Source organism: Phyllobates terribilis, unplaced genomic scaffold (assembly GCF_046119375.1).
Source record: "Phyllobates terribilis strain yellow unplaced genomic scaffold, ASM4611937v1 Scaffold_1__5_contigs__length_1240528914, whole genome shotgun sequence".
Lineage (NCBI taxonomy): Eukaryota > Metazoa > Chordata > Amphibia > Anura > Dendrobatidae > Phyllobates > Phyllobates terribilis.
Genome location: NW_027362761.1, coordinates 478,614,761 through 478,628,137, shown reverse-complemented (window position 1 = coordinate 478,628,137; position 13,377 = coordinate 478,614,761). Strand labels below are relative to the sequence as shown.

At 44.8% G+C, this 13,377-nt stretch overlaps 1 protein-coding gene across 2 annotated transcripts in view; it reads left to right on the top strand.

The window, feature by feature from the left end:
• The window catches only part of RASGRF2 (Ras protein specific guanine nucleotide releasing factor 2), a 395,854-nt gene that overhangs the window by 209,665 nt on the left and 172,812 nt on the right, over window positions 1-13,377 (top strand). For both annotated transcript variants that reach the window (XM_073679232.1, XM_073679221.1), the window contains 2 exons: window positions 746-852; window positions 3,893-4,040. In XM_073679232.1, coding sequence (XP_073535333.1) covers window positions 746-852; window positions 3,893-4,040 — 255 coding nt within the window. The remainder of the gene's footprint in view (window positions 1-745; window positions 853-3,892; window positions 4,041-13,377) is intronic.

Below are 13,377 nucleotides of genomic sequence, written 5' to 3'. Positions count from 1 at the left end.
GGGGAGGGGTTTGTGTTATTTCTTTTAAATGGCTGTATAGATTAAAAAACAAAACATAAAAACCCCCACAATTTAATATTGCATTCCCCTGTTGCAGTGGGAATGCAAAACTGTAATCTGTGCTGTTTATGAACTATAGTGCTGAATGCAAGGAGAGACATATACACACAGCGACTCCACAAATGCCGTAAGCGAGTTTGACTTATTAATTATTTTATCATATGTCATAATCCTTTTGCCAAACTCTTCCTAATATGAAGTCATCACTTTTCAATACAACTGTAGAGTTGTAAAGGCCTATAGTCTGTACTAATTTAAACATGCTCGATCCTTTGTACCCTGAGATATCAGACAATGGGTTACTCCATTCTTTCCATTTATATCGCATGCATGCTCGGTCAGGGAGTTTGGTTGGAGTAATAGTCTTTTCCATGCACTCTTCATTGATATAATACTATTTAGAGGTCAAGAAGACTATTGCATGAAATCTTGTACTACAAGTAGATTTTGCCCTTATGTGTGCTTGGTAGCCTCGATGGCAAATGGATATGTTATTTGATCACTATTCATTTTTAAAAGTTTAGAATTAAGATCAATAATTTAGATGATCGGGAGATTTGTCCTCTATGCCGTAATGAAATGTCATAAGAACACAATTTACCCCATTATATTGTAAGGTGTCCGATGTCTCCTTGATTTATATGTTCAGATTAGTGCAATGATGTCCATCTTTTATTCTCTGCAGCATTATTTCACTGTGACCTTTGGCCACGAGGCTCAGAAGCCATTGGAACTGAGATGTGAGGAGGAGGCGGAACGAGATGAGTGGGTAGAGGCCATCCACCAGGCAAGGTACGGCAGCACATTCTACACTTGGTGATAGTACCATGGATTTTATTTTCGTATGCATAATTCTTTTACATAAAGGTGCTGCTGCGGCTTTTCAGAAAAAAACAACCATATTTGAAAGCGCGTCCAAAGGCGAGGTGATTAGTCAAAGAAGTGCCTCCATTGTAGCGTTTCAGAGTAAAATATATATGTGTTAGTTGGTGCAAATCGATTTGCACATCCCAGGCCATCGGCCATGACAGTGGTGTTTAGCTATTGCATAGGAGCGGGCGTACTGTTTCTTACCTGCAGACATACGCGGCTCTTCTATGGATTCGCTGTTCTGGCGTTATGTCACATATGTGTCACACCGCAACAATCTCACGCCAGGCAGTCTAATCAAAAGAAGAGCCGCGGATGCCGGCCGGTAAGTAAGCGGTACTCTGACACCCATATGGCAGCCCCAGAACACTGTCTCATGAAATGGGAAGTGCAAATAGATTCGCACAAACTCTATGTATTGGCACATGCGGACTGGTATTCGGGCGGCATGAATAATGTAACAGGTCTACCACCAAAACACCTGTTTGAATGAAATCCTTGACTCCAATATTGTAGGGGATGTCATTTCATCGCTTTCTATCAAATACCCTGCTTTTGACTCCCGGTTTTCCCCTGAAATCAGACCTGCCATGTGGATTAAATTGGTATAGTCGGCCTTCATTATAACAAACATAACTATAGGTTGAAGGAGATTCCTGGAGCTCCAAAAGCCTTAAAGTTCCCGAGTATAGTAATATTCCAGCATTACCCCTAGCAGTGACCACCAACTCTAAGGCACCTCCGTTGCCAGAAAACCCTTTCCATGCCACCGACTCTCCAGGGTCCCCACCCTGAAGAGTCACAAAAACTTTGCCAGGCCATTACCAAATTCCAAAACACAATTGCAGGGTGCCATCTACTTGATGTACAACACCCCCACAACAATTTTCTACCAACTCCCAAGAACCCCACGCACCACCAAGCCAAAATGACACCAAAAAACAACCCTACCCATGTCCATTGTTGCTTTGAGAACTTTTATTTAAAAAAAAAAAAAAAACACAATTAACAGGGTGGGCAGGTTAGACCTTATCCTGTGGTACCCCCATACTGATTGAGGGTTTCCCAGACCCTCCCTCCCTTTATATATGCCCTCTCTTTCTTGCAACCACCCACATATTTCCATGCCTTAATCTTTTGACCCAACTAATTACTGTAACATACCTGGCGGCGTCCTTGCATGGTGGTCCATCTCCCACTGTGCAAGAGGGCGCACTTGATCTCCTGTCCAGAATGTCTCTCTGGCTTCCCTCCATGCTGTCTGTTTGTGTCTGTTTCTGCTGCTTAAGGGCGGCGCCCGATCACTTCCTGCCTTTTGTACCTGCTGTGGGTCACACCCCTTGTGCGTCCTCAGCCTATTGCTGTCTGTCACTTGGTATATAGCTCAGCAGCTCCCTTCTATCCCTGCCTGAGCATAGTGTTTCCTTCAGTGTGTGCTTGCACTCTGAAGGTGCCAGGTCCCGTCTCTTGTCTCTTTTTGTATCAGTTCCTGTGTCTGAACTGAGTCCTGTATGTCTCCTGCTTTGCGGTATCAGCTCCCGTGTCTGAACTGTGTCCTGTATGTCTCCTGCTTTGCGGTATCAGCTCCCGTGTCTGAACTGAGTCCTGTATGTCTCCTGCTTTGCGGTATCAGCTCCCGTGTCTGAACTGACTCCTTTCTGTGTTCTCTTGTCTGTCCTGTCTGAACACGCTCCTAGCCTGTTCCTCTCGCCTTCTAGTGGCCGATTTCCTAGACCCGCTCCTGTGTCTGGTCTGTCCTGTCTGAACACGCTCCTTGCCTGTTCGTTCCGCCTTCTAGTGGCCGATTTCCTAGACCCGCTCCTGCGTCTGGTCTGTCCTGTCTGAACACGCTCCTTGCCTGTTCGTTCCGCCTCTCTGGGGGCCGTATTCCCAGACCCGCTCCTGTATCCCTCTGCAGTGTCGGTCTCCTCCGTACACTCAGTTCCAGTCTGAACTCTCTCCTGTCCTTTACCTGTTTTGCCTCTATGTCCGTTCCCTTCCTTTTTCTGCAGAGTCTGAACTCGTACCTAACTCCTGCTTGTTGTCTCTGCAAGTACTGTGTGAGTATCTGGCTCTGTCTTTCCCTTCCTGTCTGTTCCGTGTGAACAGAGCCCTGTCCTCCCTGCTCAGCCTTGTCTGCACTCTAGCTGTGCTTGCCTGTAACCCTCTGCCTGTATTGTTCCTGAGTCCCGGTGTGTACTGGGTCCTATCCCGCCTGTGTTCCTACCTGCTAGTGCCTCCCTGTCTGCACTCTAGCTGTGCTTGCCTTTACCCCCCTGCCTGCATACCCACCTGCCTGCATACCAGTCGTGCCTGCCTATACCCTCCAGTCTGTGTGCCAGCCTACCAGCCTGTTCCTGTATTCCCCTGTGTGGGTCAACAGCCGTGTCCGGGGTCTGTCCTGGAGTAGCACCTGGTCCCTCTGCTCGGTTCCTCCTTGGTGCACTGGCGTCGTATGCCGTCGTGCGACCCTGGTCGGATCGGGTGAATACTTAGTCACGCCCCTCCAGGCATTCACTCTCCGGCACGGTCCAGTGGAATCACTACCAATCACACGCACACGCCGCTTAGCCCGGGCGTGTGCATAACAATTACCCACCCACATACATGTAGGCCAATTAACCCTTTACTTACAGAGCTGAGTCATGGGTTACTACGCCCATAGCTGTGCTGGGGCTCCGCTTTTCCTTTTGTTTTAGAAAAAAATAAAAAGAATTCCTAAATTGGTTTACCTGAAATCTAATTTAATATAATCTGGATGACCAATATCTACAAATACAATTATAAGATGTCCATCCATTTCTTCGGGACCTTCACATTTGGCCTTTCTTCTATGATTTGTCTGTTTCAATATTTTACACAAGTGGTGTGCTTACAATTACTACTAGCTTGAGAACTGTTTTTGATGGAGAATTGTACTGCCCTTTACGGTGAAATCCAAATAAAATGTTTTGCCTTTCAGCTATTCAGACATCCTGATAGAGAGGGAGGTCTTGATGCAGAAGTACATTCACTTGGTCCAAATTGTAGAAACAGAAAAAATTGCAGCTAATCAACTGCGACAACAACTTGAAGATCAAGACACTGAAATTGAAAGGCTGAAATCAGAGGTATTTGTCTGTGAAGAGCGCTTGTTTACGGCGTATTTGTAGGCTTTATAATTTAGAGAAGTGACATAATCGAGCTCCTTAATAAAAAAAAAAAAAAAAAAAAGTCAAACACGAAGCCAACAGTATAATATATAGAAAAAGAAGCTGTGCAAAATGAATGCAGAACAGTAAATGTCAGATACCGAGTGACTATAAAATGTTTTTGTTTTTTTTTCAATGTGACAGGTTGTCACCACAAATTGAAGAACTCTTTGATAGAAACTGTTCTCCTGTCAAGAAGCTAAAAATTGCACTCGGGCCTTTACTGTATGTATATCTGGTTTTGCGAACGCTAAGTATTAACGAATATGGCGTTTATTAAAGCACAAACCTTCCCTAGACTCAAAAGGGGCAAATCAGCCTCTTATGTCTGTATAACTATAGATCCTGACATGTGGGAATGCTCTGTGTCACAGCTTTCTCAAAAATGAAGATATCTAAGGAAAGGCAGAATAGCCAAAACACAATCTGTCACCAGGGTTTTGCTATTTAATCTGAGAGCAGCATAATGTAGGGACAGAGACCCTGATTCTAGTGATGTCACTTACTGGGCTGCTTTGAAAGATCAGCAGCAGATAAAACTGTGATTTCATCAGTTCTGAGTGCTGAGCTCTGTAAAACCCCGCTCACACCACTGATTGGCAGCTTTGTGCCTATGCACAGTGTACACAGGAAGCTGCCAATCCGAAGTGGGGGCGGGGCTATACAGCTCATGAATATGGAGGACTGCAGGGTTGCAAACCGTCCAAATTTCTACACAGTCCGTAAAAATAGGGTACTTTTTTTTCCTGTCCATAAAAAAAGTGATGTCTGTTTTTTTTTTAAGCTGGATTGACTTGTACATATTTTTATGACTGTATGTATCACTCTTTTACAGTTCACAGTGAATGCAGTTCATGTCTTCATGTAGGATTTAGGGTCTGAAGAAATGTGTCATGTATGTATAAATACAAATGTATGTATATGACGCGCCCCCTGGGCCATATTCTTTAGGGGAATACCCGGAGCCGGATCAGATGGGGGTTGTAGTCTTCCGAGTGGCTGTGACCCGGTCCGTGCCCAGGGTGTCAAGCTCAGAGTATGTGGCAGTCCTACAGATGTTATAAAGTTCTTAATGTCGACTACGCCACCCGTTGTATTGCGGTCACTATGGCCGCCGCTGCAGCAAGGTCCGCTGAGGCTGATGGTGTTGGTGCAGCTTTTGGTAGTATAACCCCCAACGGGTGGGGTATAGCCTCAGGGGGTCAGGTGCAGAGGATGGGGGTTGTGGTGGTGCAGCATAGATGTTAAATCAAGACAGAGTCGGGTTGTGCAGTTTAGGGTATTTACTTACTGCTGATGTTCCGGTCACTCCAGCTTCAAGTGACCACCCGAGCCGTGCTGCGTCCACCAGGTCCTGGATTCAGCAAACCCCCAAACAAGTCCGGAGCGTGACCCTGAGCTCTCCTTCTGTCCTTTCCTCTGGCCGTCCCCACTAGTGATCCACCTAGGTCCAGCTCCCTCGGGCCTTCTGTTGGGAGACCCTTGGCCTTGGGTTCCCTGACCCTCCACGTGGTTTGCCTTCGGGGTGGATGTGGTGGGTGGCCGTGGCAGATCCTGCCCACGGCCTCCGGTCTCTGGCTAGGGTGTGCTTTTGCCCCCACCAGTTTGGGATCCGGTACCCTATTGCCGACTCTTCACCCGGGGATTGAATTTGGGTTCTCAGAGTCCTCTCTTTGTCCCCTCTCTGGGTCTTTCCTTCTTTCTCCTCTCTCTCTCTCTAGGGCTGCTCTGCTCCTCTGCTTCTTACTGACTCTGACAGACTGACTGACTGTGGCTGACTGACTGACTCCTCTGCAAAGACCCTGTCCTAAGATGGTGCCCACCTTATATACTCCCTCTATGTGTGAGCTCAGGTGACCAGCACCCAATGAGCTCCTATCTTTACCCAGGCTGCTCCCCCTATCTGCCCCTACACTACTGGGATGTACCACCCCCCTCCCACTCCAGCCAGGAACAGACTCGGTCGTACCTGCACATTTCTAAGTGGGAGTACCGTTGGTCTGCTCCTCGGAAATGGGATGTGTGTAGTGCATGCAGCTTTCTGAGCTCAGTTCCACACTCCATCCTTACCCGGGAGTGGAATATCACACCTCTGGGTTGAGGTGCAATACCCCTGTAGCAGCCGAATCCTCAGGGTGCTACATATAAATTATTTATTATGGTCATCTAAGATGTCCCTAAAAAAAAAGAAAAGGTGTCTGTCCGTGATTTTTTGAGAAACTGTCCAGCAATAATAAAAAATAAAATTGGCACCCCTGCATGCAGCAGATTTTACTAGTCCAATCGTGTGAATCTCCTGCTGAGAAAACAGTGATTTTATCAAAACTACAGCAACCAGCCTAGTAAGTGACACATTGCTGGAATCAGTCTCGGTCTTTACATGATCTCTGATTAGATGGCAAAAACCTGGTGATAGATTCCTTTTAACTGAAGATATTAATGGAAGAAAATGTTTATTATGTTCCACTTAAAGAAAAAACCTCTAGTGACTGATCAGTAGTTATAATTTGAGGTGCAATTTGTGCTGTGATTTTCTGCTGTTTGCGGCAATTTTTAAAAATTGCTGATAATGCATTGCGATTTTACAGCAAATTTGGAAGAACACTGCATATATGTATATGTAGCACCCCGAGGGCTCGGCTGCTACAGGGGTATTGCACCTCGAACCAGAGGTGTGGTATTCCACTCCCGGGTAAGGATGGAGTGTGGACTAGAACTCAGTTAGCTGCATGCACCACATACATCCCATTTCCGGGGGACAGATCAACGGTACTCCCACCAGATAGATGTGCAGGTACGACAGCGTCTGTCCCTGGCTGGAGTGGGAGGGGGGGAGGAATATCCCAGTGGTGCAGGAGCAGAGAGGGGAGGGACTCTGGCCATGGGAAGGAGCCCATTGGTGGCTAGTCACCTGGGCTCGGGTGTCAGAGGGAGTATAAAAGGTGGGCACCATCTTAGGAGTTCAGTCAGACAGAAGAAGAGGAGAAGAGTAGTGACAGGGAGCAGCAGCCCTGTCTGGGTGCTGCTCCTGAAGGGAGCAAGAGAGAGAAAGACAAGAGGAAAGGAACAAGGAAGGAATGGAACCTGGAGAAAGGCCCAGAGACATGAAGGAAGAGGGAACCCAAACACGCTAGGAGTCAGCGGGTGAAGGGTTGGCAGATCAGGGTACCGGATCCCGAACTGGTGGAGGCCACTTATCCTCAGCCAGGAACCGGAGGTCGTGGCCACGTCTTGGCGCGACCACTCACTACACTCACCACGAAGGCACGCCACATAGGGTCAGGGAAACCGGAGATAGGTTTCGCCACCAGAAGGCCCGAGGAAGCTGGACATGGGTGGGTCCCTAGTGGGGACGGCCAGAGAAAGGAACGGAGAAAGGAGTTCAAGGTCACACTCTGGAACTGCCTGGGGGTTGGTCGAGCCCCGTACCTGGTGGACGCAGCACGGCTCGGGTCGTCATCACCTGCAGGACTGACACTGATAACATCTGTGAGTAAAGCATTGAAAACTGCAATCAGTCTCTGTGTTCCATCGCACTACCAGCACTAAAGGTACCGGGACGCCCTTTCTATCACTCCCTTCACCCGCACCAGCTGCCCTGAGGCCATACCTCTCCCGTTGGGGGTTATACCACCATTGCTGCACACATACCACCGGCCTCAGCGGACTGTTCTGCAGCGGCGGCCTTGCGACCGCAAATCAACGGGTGGCGTAGTCGACACTTAAACAACATCTACAAAGACTGCCGCACACTTAGTTTGACCACCCTGGGCACGGACCGGGTCCCCGCCACTCGGAGACTACTACCCCCATCGGATCCGGCTCCGGGTATTCCCCCGCGCACACGTGCGCTGCACTACAGCACTGGCCCAGGGGGTGCGTCATATATATACAGTACAGACCAAAATTTTGGACACACCTTCTCATTTAAAGATTTTTCTGTATTTTCATGACTATGAAAATTGTACATTCACACTGAAGGCATCAAAACTATGAATTAACACATGTGGAATTATATACTTAACAAAAAAGTGTGAAACAACTGAAAATATGTCTTATATTCTAGGTTCTTCAAAGTAGCCACCTTTTGCTTTGATGACTGCTTTGCACACTCTTGGCATTCTCTTGTCTTGATGAGCAGTCATCAAAGCAAAAGGTGGCTACTTTGAAGAACCTAGAATATAAGACATGTACAATTTTCATAGTCATGAAAATACAGAATCTTTAAATGAGAAGGTGTGTCCAAACTTTTGGTCTGTACCGTGTGTGTATAATATGGAGGCAGCACACTGATTTTAGTAAAGTGAAGAAATACCTTTGATCGCCCATATTGGAAACGTTTCAGCTCTGGGTGTGAGCCTTTCTCAAAAATACGTTGGGATTGCGGGATTTTATACATCCTGAAATCTTGTTTGCTTTTGTGGCTGCTGCTTGACATTGAGTACTGCTGTTCAGCTTTTCTCCTGTTCTGTAGTCCTGAGTATACTCCCATTTAATGTGTATGCAACAATAGGATTACTCCGTCCTAGGTGCATTACTCTACATTTATCTACATTAAACCTCATCTGCCAAGTGTTTGCCCATTCAGTCATCTTATCCAGATCGTTCTGCAATATCGTAATGTCACAATCAGATTTTAATATCCTACATAGTTTGGTGTCATCAGCAAAAACTGACACTTTCAACCCCATCCCTAAGGTCATTAACCCCTTTAAAGCCCAAAACGTACTAATACGTATCTGCGCCCTGGGACTTCGGTCATGCACAGTGCATGACCAAAGTATCTTCTGCATCTGCAGCGCTGACAGCCTGTATAGCACAGGGAAAGTGCTCCATCCCTATGCTATACAGGCGATCAGAATAAAAAAAAGCTAAAGTCCCATAGTGGGACAATGAATAAAAGTAAAAAAAAGTGTTTAAAAAGAGTAAAAATAAAAAAAAAATAAATAAAAAAATAATCCACCAAAAAGAAAAATATAATGTACCCATCAAGAAATATTATTATGAAAAAAAAACACAAAACAATAAAACTACACAGATTTGGTATCGCCACGTCCGGAACGACCTGACCTATAAAACTGTCCAACTAGTTAATCCCTTTAGTGAACACTGTAAAAAAACAAAAAACAAAACAAAAAACAATGCTTTATCATCATACCGCCAAACAAAAAATGGAATAACACGCGATCAAAAAGACAAATATAAATAAAAATGGTACCACTGAAAATGTCATCTTGTCCTGCAAAAAAGAAGCCACCATACAGCTCCATCAGCCGAAAAATAAAAAAGTTATAGCTCTCAGAATAAAGCGATGCAAAAAAAATATTTTTTCTATAAAATAGCTTTTATTGTGTAAAAACGCCAAAACATAGAAAAACTATATAAATGTTGTACCGCTGTAAACGTACTCACCAGAAGAATAAAGCTACCTTATCTTCCTTATCTTTACCACATGCGGAAGAGCATAAAAAAAAAAATCCTGAATTATTGTTTTTTGTTTATTCTGCCTCCCAAAAATCGGAATAGAAAGCGATCAAAAAATGTCACATGCCTGAAAATGGCACGAATAAAAACGTCAACTCATCCCACAAAAAACAAGCCATCACATGACTCTGTCGGCCAAAATATGGAAAAATTATAGCTCTCGAAATATGGCGATGCAAAAACTAGATTTTACAAAAAAATGCGTCTTTTAGTGTGTGACAGCTGTCAATCATAAAAACCCGATATGATTCTGGTATCGCTGTAATCACACCGACCCGAAGAATAAAGTTGTCTAATCACTTATACCGCACGAGGAACGGCGTAAAAAAACAAGCTCTATGGTTAGTTAGGGTTGTGCTACGGTTAGGGTTGGGGTTGAGCTAGGGTTGGGGTTGAGCTAGGGTTAGTAGGGTTGGGCTAGGGTTAGAGGTGGGTTTTTTTCAAAAGTAAAAAAAAAAAAAGATGACGAGATGGCGACTAGTGTTGAGCGCAAGTGCTCGTTACTTCAGTTTGCATCAGGTGCTCGGGTATGCACGGAGTATCGCGGGTGCTCAAGTGACATGCTCGAGTTTCCACCCCATATGCCAAAAAACCTTGCGGGGATTGCCTGCCATGCACGAGCGATCCCCACATGTGTTTTTTTTGGGTGTCTAATAACCGTGAAACATGCTGGCGGGGACTCGAGCATGTCAAACGAGCACCCGCGATACATGGTGCATACCTGAGTACCCGATGCAAACTCAAGTAGCGAGCACTTGCGCTCAAGACTAATGACAACTTATTCAATATGATGACCTAATGTTATCAAATTCTGTGTCGTACCTCTGGATTCAAAATGTTCACTATACCCCTTTATAAAGCCTTGAGGGGTGTAGTTTCCAAAATGGGGTCACTTGTGGGGGGGTTCCACTATTTAGGCACATCAGGGACTCTCCAAACACGACATGGCGTCCGCTCTCGATTCCAGACAATTTTGCGTTCAAAAAGTCACACAGTGCTCCTTCCCTTCTGAACTCTGCCGTGCGCCCAAACACTGTATTTTCCCCACATATGGGGTATTGGCATACTCAGGAGAAATTGCACAAAAGTTTTTGGGGTCCATTTTCTCCTCTTACCCTTGTGAAAATAAAAAAATTGGGGCTAAAACATCATTTTTGTAGAAAAAATTTGACTATCTTTATTTTCACGGCTCCATGTTATAAACTTCTGTAAAGCACTTGGGGGTTCAAGGTGCTCACCACACATCTAGATAAGTTCCCTGAGGGGTCTAGTTTCCAAAATGGTGTCACTTGTGGGGGGTTTCCACTGTTTAAGCACATCAGGGGCTCCCCAAACGCAACATGGCGTCCACTAATTATTCAAGCAAATTTTACATCCAAAAAGTCAAATGAAGCTCTTTTAACTTTTTTCACAAAAAAAAAAAATGTACATTTTTTTCTTCCACATTCCAAAAATTCCTGTGAAGTACCTGAAGGGTTAATAAAGTTCTTGAATGTGGTTTTGAGCACCTTGAGGGGTGCAGTTTTTAGAATGGTGTCACTTTTGGGTATTTTCTGTCATAAAGACCCCTCAAAGTGACTCCAAATGTGATGTGGTCCCTAAAAAAAAAATGGTTTTGTAAATTTTGTTGGAAAAATGAGAAATCGCTGATCAATTTTTACCCTTATAGCTCCCTAATAACAAACAAAAAAAAAAATGTTGGTTCCAAAATTGTGCTGATGTAAAGTAGACATGTGGGAAATGTTATTTATTAACTATTTTGTGTGACATATCTCTCTGATTTAAGGGCATAAAAATTCAAAGTTTGAAAATTGCAAAATTTTCAAATTTTCATCAAATATCCTTTTTTTTCACAAATAAACGCAAGTGATATTGAAGAAATTTTACCACAATCATGAAGTACAATATGTCACGAAAAAATCAATCTCAGAATCAGGGGGATCCATTGAAGTGTTCCAGAGTAATTACCTCATAAAGTGACAGTGGTCAGAATTGTAAAAATTGGCCTGGTCATTAACGTGCAAACCACTTTGGGTTGTAAAGGGGTTAATAAAGAGGTAAAAAAGATTCGGTCCTAGCACGGATCCTTGCAGCCCCCACTGCTGGCTATATCCCATTTAGAGAACGTACCATGCATGATGACTCGGTTTCCTGTCTTTTAGCCAATTCCTTACCCATCTACAGTATGTATAGTTCCCCCAAATCTTTGCTTCTGTAGCTTCAGTATAAGGCTGTTATGTGGTACAGCATCAAATGCCTTTGCAAAGTCAAGATAAATCACATCAGCTGCATTACCAACATCTAGATTTGCACTTATCTCCTCATAGAAACGCAACATGTTGGTTAGACATGACTTATCTTTCATGAATCCATGCTGGTTATCATTTATTATATTTCTCTCTGCGATATAACTCTGCAGGTCATCATTATGATGCCCTCAAAAATTTTGCACACTACTGATGTCAGACTTACTGGATGGTAGTTACCTGGATCCACCACCTTCTTACCGTTCTTAAATATCGGTACCACATCGGCTATCCTCCAATCCTGTGGCACCACCCCTGTTGAAATAAGAGTCTAAGGCTGTGTGCCCACTATGCGTTTTTAAGCATTTCCGAAGCGGCAATTCCTCTGCAGAAACGCTTAAACGCTTGGTAGAAGGCCTGCCATGTTCCCCAATGATAATCCGCATGTGCTGTTTACATGCTACGGAACTTTCCACTGCGGATTATCATTGCGGAAAAATCCGCAGCACTACCAATTCTTTTGCGGAAGCGCAGCGTTTTTGCCGCCATTGACTTGCCTTGGAACGCATGGAACCCGTATTACTGCATCTGCAGATGCGCATTCCATGCGTTTCAATGTGCGGATGGTACCCGGGTTTGGAGAAGAGGAGACTCTCCTCCGGACCCGGGTACCATAGTACCTGTTAAAAAAAAGAATAAAATAAAAAATAAATATTATACTTACCTTCTGATGGCCCCCAGTGTCCTTGTCTCGGCTTGCCGGCAGCTCTCGGTAGACTCAAGGACCTGTGGTGAAGTCATTTAGTCATGTGACGGGGGTCACGCGACCGCTGACGTCGGCAGGTCCTTGAGTCCACAGCAAGCTGCCGGCAAGCCAGGACGGATCGCTAAGGACACCGGGGGCCATCAAAAGGTAAGTATAGATTTATTTTTATTTTTTACCATTCTTTTACGGTCACACTATATAAATCCATATCGGTTGCATGGATTTATATAGTGTGACCAAGTTGTCAAGCACTTTCCAAGTGATGCTAAAATCGCTTGGAAAGCGCTTGACAACCCGCATGCGGTAATGCATGTGAAAAACGCTTCATTTCCGCTTGTCCCTGGCAGGAAAAAACACATGTACAATCCGCATGCGTTTTTCTGCAAGGGAGATGCAGAAATGCTCAGGAAAAAATATGGAGTATTTCTGCATCGTGGGCACATAGCCTAAGAATTTGAGATACATTGGTCTGTCAATTACTGAGCTCAATACCCTCAGTATCTGTGGATGAAAGCCATTTGGGCCTGGGGATTTGTCAATGTTTAATTTGCTCAGACGCAGGCATACTTCTTCTTGTGTTAAGCTAGTTATATTTGGTGGTGAAATTTTATTTTCTCCTTCTCCCATGACCGCACCACAGAGAGGGGATTGGCCCTTCAAGGACAGGAAACCTACAGATAAAAAGGGTGGTATCTCTCTCCCACATCAGTTGGTTTCCTGTCCTTCACAGGGGACCCTGCAGTACCTAAAGAAAGAAGAT